The 9,696-nt window shown below is 38.0% G+C and overlaps 1 protein-coding gene across 1 annotated transcript; it reads left to right on the forward strand.

Moving 5' to 3' along the window:
* The first annotated feature begins 2,635 nt into the window (after window positions 1–2,635).
* Window positions 2,636–9,031, forward strand: LOC128468231 (steroidogenic acute regulatory protein, mitochondrial-like). Its single transcript, XM_053449921.1, has 7 exons — window positions 2,636–2,699; window positions 4,326–4,480; window positions 4,686–4,799; window positions 6,225–6,383; window positions 7,268–7,452; window positions 7,895–7,988; window positions 8,927–9,031. Exons 1-7 carry the CDS (start codon window positions 2,636–2,638, stop codon window positions 9,029–9,031), a joined length of 876 nt encoding a protein of 291 aa, XP_053305896.1.
* Window positions 9,032–9,696: the final 665 nt, after the last annotated feature.

The following is a 9,696-nucleotide window of genomic DNA, read 5'->3' on the forward strand; positions in this document are numbered from 1 at the left end:
AGGAGCAGTGCTCACCCGGCAGTTCTCAGGTATGATGATGGGTCTTGGTCTGCACCTATGTTAATTATAATTATAATACATGGAGATAGGAACCTTCCCCAAGATTAAAACTTAACCTTTATTCAATATCTTAACTCCTAACTTAATAAATAAATAAATAAATAAATATGTAGATATCTGCAATCACCTAACACCTTACTACTATCAATACAGAACTCAAAACTCTATATAGATATATATATAAAGATTCTTATGATGGTCCATACCCGCCACCAGGTGCATGTATCTAAATCCTCGCGATACAAGATCGCATTCTATCTCTATATTAGTAACGGGTAGGACCATCCAACGTAAACAGATAACAAAGAGAGATAGATAATGAGTGCTGAAAAAAATAAAGACAACAAAGGCCAACACGTGTTTCGCCGGCATAGCCACTGGCTATGCAATTCATGTCATACCTATTCGCCATCCTTTTAAAGTATAGTGTAAACAAGGTAGCCATCCTCCTTTGCTCCCATGCGGTGGGAAACCGAAGACACACCCCTTACTCCCTATTGGTTCCAGGGGGCGAGCCCACATTAAATAACATTGTATATGACAAATCCTCTTCAATTAACTGCAATGCTCAATCATCCTCTAGTAACAATTGAACAATTAAGGGCTTCAATCCCATGACATCACTTAACCTTTTCCTTGCTGGATAGATCACAGACCCCTTCATTACCGGATCCAAAACCATATTTAAATAGATAAATAAATAAATTCAATCAACATTGTATAACATAAAGTGATGCACCGTTCAGGTAACTGTATTATTATATATAATAAAGTATTAGTGCTACCAATGAACAAGACAAACTCCTACAGTGGATATCAATGTTTTAGAAAAGGTGTATAGTTAAATCGTTCATTGAATCCTTTTCAAAAATAGTGTATTCAAGTGATATATATATCCACCAGGATTCCCGTTGTAAGAGTTTAATGTTCACATTTCCTCCTCTGGGTCCCGACGTGACCCTTTCAACCCCAATAAACCTTAAAGATTTGGAATTGGCAGCATATGCCTTAAGATGTCTTGAGATTTGAGTATCTATTGGGCCTTGTACCGATCTGATATGTTCCGTTACTCTCCATTTAAATGGTCTAAATGTCTTACCTACATATTGCAGCCCACATGTTCATGTTCATATCGACATGGTACGCAATGTCCACACCTGAACGTACCCAGGGTGGGTTGCAGCTTGACGTATGACAAGGCGTAAAATGGACATGAAGGCAGCAGGCTTTGGTAAATGACTGGATGCAAGATTGAATGATGAAAGCAACGTTGGATAGGGCAAAGTCAGCAAATATCCTGTATCCAAATGACTGTGTACCAAGATATCACGTAGGTTTCTCAAATGTCGATATGTAACTGAAGCTTTATCAGATAGTATGTCAGATTTTAGAATAGGCCAATATTTATTCAAGATCCCTTCTATTGACGACCACCTCCTATCAAAAGTACCAATACAGTGATCTATTAGTTTTGTGCCAGTATTATGTCTTCTTTCTTTCAACAATTCCATCTTTCCATTGTTTTTGCCCTATAATATGTTCTTTTTAACCATTTTAACCATGACACACTAAGTCATGCTTTCTTTCCTGATCTCTTATGCTGTTTTCTAACTAGAATCATTGTCTCTAGAATTCTGGACAGCTCCAAATAACCAATATTTCCATCACAGTCAACAATTCCACAATCTAGCAAACAATTGATATTTGCTGACTGTGCCCTATCCAACATTGCTTTCATCATTCAATCTTGCATCCAGTCATTTACCAAAGCCTGCTGCCTTCATGTCCATTTAGCCCCTTGTCATACGTCATCTGCAAATTCATGACCTCCTCATCTCCCGAATTTCTGCGTTCCATTCCATTCCGTTCTGAATATCTTTGCCTACAACTCACCTACCAAGCTCACACTTCATCATCTGCTGCCATGGCATCTACTGCCTCCCCATATTCTCCATGAAACACCTGATCCCTATTTTCAGAATAAGTAACAACCCTGTATTCCATTGCTTCTTTCTCCAAATACTCAACAGAACTACTAGACTCAAAATTACAAAGAGGGTACCCTGCCCCTCTCAGGCCCATCAAACTGTGCTTGTTAAAGTTACTAACCCTGACATGGAAGCTGAGAAAATCTAAATGTGCATTATGATGCAAGCATAATATCCATAATATGCATTATAGGGATACTACTAGAAAAAAAATCCTGTAATGCCATTCATTATGAATTGGTACAAACCAAAATAAAACTCTTGTTTATAGAAAGTGAATGCAATAACTTTAAGGGAATTAATTCAGTTTTCCATTCAAGGACCACAAAAATAAACTTACATTTTTCATTTTTGTAACCACATGTATACAGTAAAGATGAATTATGTTTGACCTGATCTTTTCCCCTCATCTATTCCCCTCCCACCAGGCTTTCTCTGTCCTTGGACTCCCTCCATTCTTCTCTCATATCTAGAAGCTAGCTAGCTATCATCAGGTGCTGTCCTTCAGGATAACTATAAAGATAGGGACAGTGTGGCGTGTCCAGCCTCTGGAGTTGGGGAGGCTTGACTTCATCTCCTGTCAGACCATGCTTCCTGCAACACTGAAGCTGTGCTGTGGGATCTCTCATCAGCATCTTCGCAAACTGACCGGTACAGTATAAACCCAAACCGTCTTGTTGTTTGACAGTGTGTTTGGATTCCCCCTTCCTTATAGATTAATATACACGGTAGTGCAGTTGAAACTTTTGGCAATTACTAATACAATTATATTATTATTCTGGACTTAGACATTTTTTATTATTAACAGTGATACGTAAGACAACGTGAATTAACAAGCAGTTTGGTTATATGCATATCAAGAACACATTACACTTGCAGAGTCATATAATCATAGGTTATAGTACAGCAATATGTAGGGCACAGGCATCTCCAGAACACTTAACGACAGGGCTGCATGTCTGTCTAGAAGATATTTAGGTGTGTTTTATAATAAAGATGACTTTTCCATATTTCATCTATTTATGTATGTTTTGAAGCTAAATAGATCTAAAAATTATGGAGCAAATAAATGCAATGCTGCAGTGACAGTAGCTTTGGATATGCTCAGTAATAATAAAAAATACAGATGTCATTAACAGGAGATTGGAGCCAATGTCAAAGGCCCAACTTCTGTGCCAACTAGTCAACAAGACTTGGTGGCCCCTACAACACAGGGACTACAGGAGCCAGTTATGCTCCTGGTGAAATCTCATTGATTCAAATATACATTATGAAGGGCCAGTGCAACTCTTCTTGCAAGGGATACCTACCAGGGATGTCTCTTTATGCTGAATAGTGAAGTTAGTAAGTTTCAAAAGCAATTGGCCTGCAAGCTCACCATGAAACTTCACCTTTAGTGAAGAAACGTCTGAGGGAACAATAGTAGAACATAGTTTTTATGTATAGTAGCATTATTGCTTGCACAGCCTATAGAAACCAGCGAACACAAATTCCCCAATTTTGGCAATCCTATCTAATCTTACGTGGTTTACCAAGGAGCCAAGTCACTTTTAGCAACCTAGGAATCTGAACGTGTATGTCTTATATGCTGTTTGGGCTGTGCTCCCCTTTCTGTATACTTTTTGTTGTTGGGCATATTTGCAGATTTTGACCAAACCTTAGGGGTGAGGACCCCACCTGCCACACGGGTGCCTCTTTAATGGTGTCCAGAGAAGGCTCAAATGGCATTCGCTGGGTATGCGTTGAGTCCTTGCCCCGTTTTGTGTACGTCTGTTATTATTATTTTAGCTGTAGGGGGAAGTAGTGGTATTAGAATGATGCAATGTACATGACAGCGGTGTATGGAAGGCTCTAGGATAACCACTGTTGCAGTCTTCTGTTATGTCCTTACAATATAAAGGTAATCTTGTATATGACAGAAAAATGCTTCTTGAAGGTAAAGTAAATATACTTTGTTTTCATTTACTATTGGAATTGTATAGAAACATCTAAGGCACTGATATTTTTGTTGATGCTGTCTGGATGGGAAATTAAAAATATGCATTTTTTTGTAATTGCCACAAGAGCTGGCATTGTGTTTTATCTGAGCTGAAAAACCCTGGTGATCAAATTAGCTGTAGATCGACTTACCTCATGTACTAAAAATATTTTTAAATGAAAAACATGTTATTCACGCATACATACTATGGATAAATCTTACTGATAAAAGTTTTAAACTAAAAGTTCAATGTAGTAATCACACGTGGATTATTTTACTCATACAGTTGATTTCCTTAGGTTTACAAAAGACAGCAGTTGGTGCCTTTGGAAGAGAAATATCAAGGTTTATTTTGGATAAGACTAACAGCTATTTCCCAAATATCTTGCACCCCGTCCACAGATCTCGTCATAGAGATTTAGGTGAGTGTTCTAAACAATGCTTATCTTATTTTGTGCGGTTGACAAAAAGTTTCCTTTTAAAGTGGTATGATTAACAATTATCTGGTTAGTAATACATTCTAGATTAGAGTTTGCGTTCCATATGGAAGTAAAGCAAAAGGGACTATAGTTCACATATTATAATAAAGTATTAGAATTCCATTCATTTTGTTGTGTTTCGTTCTCTTAGGCTTCAATAAGGAACCCTGCGCCTCAGAGGCAATATTGCTTTCTAGCAGAGATCTCTGTTATTTGAATCAAGCAGAAGACACACTTCGCAAGGCTATAGTAATGCTTCACCAACAGGAAGGCTGGCAGACTGAACTGCACCTGGTAAGTACATGTAGTCACACTGACTTTTTATGAGTCCTTTAATTTGATGATGTTGGTGTCATAAATTACATTACAGCAATCTATATAGCACCAGAAGATCTCTTGGTGCTTTTACAGTCTGAGTCAATAGAATAATTCAAAGTCAAAAACAGTAACACACTGGTACCAAAGGAGAAGAGGGCCCTGCTCTTGCGAGCTTACAATCTAGCCAGTGATTGATGGGCCAAGTGAAACAGTAGGAGAGGACTGCTTGGACGGGGATCAGTTGGTGGAGTGTGGATGAGTTGAAGAGGTTGTTGAACATTCTGATGTCATGAATAGGGTGCTGGATGAGAGTGTTATGAAGAAAGGTTGTATACTTCTCAAAAGAGATGGGTTTTAAGAGAGTTTTTGAAGTTTGCATGGGACAAAGTCTGACAGAACGGGGAAGGGAATTCCAGAGAAGAGTACAGAACATGTGAAATCCTGAATGCGTGAGTGGGAAGAGGTAATGATGGAAGAAGAGAGACGAAGGTCATGAGAGGAAACAAAGAAGGCGGTTGGGGTATATATGGAAAAGAAGTTAGATAGAGGGGTGCGGAGTTGGCAGAAGTTTGAATACTTCTGAAGGGTATGGGAAGCCAATGAAGTGATTGGCATAGTGGAGCAGCAGACAAGAAAAGGTAACAGAAAGAGTAATCTAGCTTAGATCACAATGCAGCAGATCGAAATATATAAAAATATAGTCTGATCTACTTTTGATTTATCTCTTCTCAGCAATAAGGCACACACAGCAACTCATTACAACTATATTGTGCAATTGTGTACAGTGAGGTGTGATATTATAAACCTCTTCTTAAAGGGACACCCCAGCCATTATATGCACTTCAATGCATATGAGAGCACAGAGGTCACATTCAATTTCCATTATGTCCCTTTTGTAAAGCATGGGGGAGATTATGCAGTATCCCCCAAATACATTTGTCCCTTTGCTTACCCCCCCCAGCAATTTTCCATGCAGAAGATGTGTTTGACTGAGCATATCTCCTTGCACGTGATGTACTCAATGCCAGTCAACTTTAATGCTGGCTCGGGGAATGCTGCAGACGGGGATCTAATGAGACTCTCATGCACATGCATGGAAAGATTCAAGTAGACAGTCAGTGGCAAGAAAAATATCAATATGGAGGAGGAGGACAGCTGCGAGTTTTTTGTCATTGAATGATGCATATTTAAGTTCTCACATTCTTCTTTAGTGGCGTTTTCAGGGACATTAAACTCTCCTTTTAAGTGGGTACCTTTTTTTTCCCAAGCATTCATTCCCTAATCTATAGGTCCATTATAAAATGTTTGATTTTTGTCATGGATTTCCAAATGTAGTTTTGTACACTGATTATTATTGAATGTATTGAGATATACCCAATACCAAATGTAATCTCTCTACAGGAAAGTGGAGAATGGATTCTAAGCAAGACTTTCCCGAAGATTGGCAAAGTGTTCCGTGCTGAGGCAGTTATAGACTCACCACCTGATTACATCTATACTCACCTCTTTGAAAAGCTAGAGGACATGTATAAATGGAATCCAAGCATCAGTAAAGTGCAGGTAACGATGTAATATTTTTCTTTTGATTAGAGTTTACACAATTTAACATAATTAAGAAACAAGGATATATTGCAGGAGTAGAGAAATATAGACCAACATATTGGACTACAGTTCCCAAAACCCTTTTGAACAAATATATGAACCATAAAAAAATTGAGAAATATGCCAAGGATTCATCCCATAACATCTTGATGTTGGTAGTGTAGGTAAATGTTCTCTCCAGAATAATTTGTGGACTGACTCTTTGTTCCTTCTAAACCCATGATCCCGGAAATAGATATTATGCTCCGACCAATTCATTCAAAACAACTCATTTCAATCTAAATGGGTACCTTTACGTGAGGGAGGCCACTAACCATTTAAAATATATATATCAAATTAGCAATCGAAAAAACAAGGAGGATGGGGGGTAAATTCACTCTGCTCTCACTGCTAAAGTAAAAAAGGAAGGCCTTGCTAACACTTTCCACTTAAATAACCCCTCCAATAATGTCCACAGTCTTCTCTGTCCACTTAACTTTCCCCTTTCAAATCACTTGTTACCCTGGTCTCCCCTTCCCCTTACATTGGCAGGTCCATGGCTCTCTTGACTCTTGCCAATCAAATGGTGAAACTCTTGTTCTTGGAACAGACCTACCACGACTGGACTAAGGGACTCTCTCTCTCCTTAGCCACCATCAGACTTTTCTGTATAACCCAATTTGTATAAGTATATAAGTATATAGAAACTGTAAGATGTAAACGTGGATGTACTGGCTGAGTTAGATTCTCTCCTGTGTATTATATTTGTTGTACATATAATTCAAAATCTCAGAATCATGTTTTTTTATCTTTCAATCTAAATGTTGTTTAAATGTTTTTATTTACCTCTATTTTGCCCACAGGTCCTTCAAAAAATTGAGAACAACACAATTCTGACACGAGAAGTGACATCAGAGATGGCAGTAAATGTGATCAGTCAAAGGGATTTTGTAAGCGTACGACATTGCTGCAAAAAGGGGTCGTCTTTCTATCTTGTTGGAACGGCAACTCATTCCGAGTTAATGCCCCCACAAAAAGGAATAATAAGGTACATCTTTTGTTGAACAGGTGGTTATTTATTATCTATATATTACTAGAAAAAAAATCCATGCTTTTATGCAGGTGTCTATAAAATACCTGCAGGCTGATGATATCCATCTCTACAATGCAATTGATAAATATGCAAACATCATCAGAATTGATATTTATCATAGCTTAGGGCTACCATATTAGACATCCTATAAACTCTAAATTCGCAGACAAGTGTTGCCACACACTACATAGAATTGATACACTTAAACTTAGAATTTGTGCGTGTCCACAATAAAGTGTCTTTATAATAAGGAAGAATAAAGAGCTTTCTGGTGAATTGAAGTATCTCAAAACAATTATTGTTACAGAATAATAATATGTCCTGTGTATGTCATTATTTACAAAATTTAGGGTGTAAAAGCGCTATACTGTCTAACATGGCTTTTTTGTGTTTGCAGGGCAGAAGCTGGGCTCACCTGCATTGTACTTCAACCCCTTGATGGGGAGAGTAAAAGAACACATTTGACTTGGCTTCTCAGTTTAGATCTCAAAGTAAGTTGATTGCCTTTGTTAGTTTTCTGGCATATATGCATACTGTTGGGTGCTCGGAGGCTGCAAGGATTGGCTATTGCTCATCTTCCTAGATCCCCATTGAGCGACAGCATTGGTCTCTGTAGCAATCGGTAGGTACAGTTTCTGACAGCTTTCCGAAATGACATGATATTCCCAGATTAGTTTTGCTTTCGGTTACAGTGGTGTTTCAGCGTTTTGTGTCTACTATGCACTGTCTGTATAGACATTGGGGCTGGACGTTTACATTCTACCGCTGTATTCTCCTGTAGCTGTAGGATTCAGGACTCTGTTCCGGTGGCTTTCCCAGGATGCTAATCAACAAACTTATTATTACATTAATAAATTAAGTTGTATGCTTATGGCATATTATTTTTTTTAGATCAGATATCCTCAACCTGTTTCGTGAGATTTCAATGTATAATAGGGCTGCAACTAACGATTATTGTAATAATTAATTGTTTTTTTTCAATTCATCTGATAAAAAATATGCATTTTTTCCATTTATTTAAAATAATGTAATGAACAAACGGAGTGTTACAAGCAAACTACAGAATAAAAAACTTAATTTGCAGACTGGAGGGTGGAGAGGTGGTTAATCAGAGGAAGAGAAGACTTGGGAATTCAGACTCATATGAATTGCAAATTTACAGAATTTTGGTACATTAGGCAATTCGTACTAAGCCCACTCACACTCTAAATGTTTCCCTACCTTCTCTGCCAACCACTTCCACTTCCGCTGACCACTTCCGCATCTTCTCCATCTTCTATCTTCAATCTTCAATCCCTAAACTCTCTTCGTCTGCATCTCCGGGGACATAACACGGCAACTAAATAGTGCACCATGACATCATTAATTTCTTTGTAAAACATTTAACATCACAGAATGTTTTATTATCGTATATTTTTGTTTGCCACAGGGCTGGATCCCCAAACCAGTGACTGACCGTACCCTGTCACAGTCTCAAGCTGATTTTATCACATGTCTACGGAATCACCTTGCTATCTCAGCAGAAACATACTAGCTTCAATTTATTTAAAGATTTAAATTATTATGTTTTTATTGTTAAATGTTAATGATGTATTTAATAGAATTATTAAACTGAATATCATACAATGAAGCGTTGTATTAAATTATATGTGAAATGCAAACCTACAGTGCTGTTTGCTACAGCTAATTACTTATGAGTGCTAAACGGATCAATTAAAAATCAGAGAATAAATGCACATTTAACACTACATACATAAAAGTGTCTCAAGATATTATCCAATATCCAACATTTTCATATACAGCATTATAAACCATCGAGAAACACATGTAGAAACCAAATGGTATTGGGTCCGTGTGGTTGTAGGAGGTAGGAAGCAGTGCAGAGATGGTTGAGAAGACACATCTCCCTCCAACAAGCCAATGAGTGAGCAGCCCATGGGTTTTGTAATATGTAGGTCTGCACAAGCAAGGACACAAAGGCACCTTCCTCCTGTGTGTTAAGCATATTAAAGGGAGAGGTTTGTTGCAGTATCCAAAAAGTAGATGGTAAAAGTACCGTTTCTCAGACTGCTTTGCATGCTTTTCCTTTTGCTAAGCTCATGGGGACTACTGTACACATATAATCCCACATCATGCTCACCCATAGATGAGATGTGATCCATTTCAAGTGCTAGTGGAGAAGATGAGGGGTTCCGGGGT

This window comes from Spea bombifrons, chromosome 11, assembly GCF_027358695.1.
Source record: "Spea bombifrons isolate aSpeBom1 chromosome 11, aSpeBom1.2.pri, whole genome shotgun sequence".
NCBI classification, from domain to species: domain Eukaryota; kingdom Metazoa; phylum Chordata; class Amphibia; order Anura; family Pelobatidae; genus Spea; species Spea bombifrons.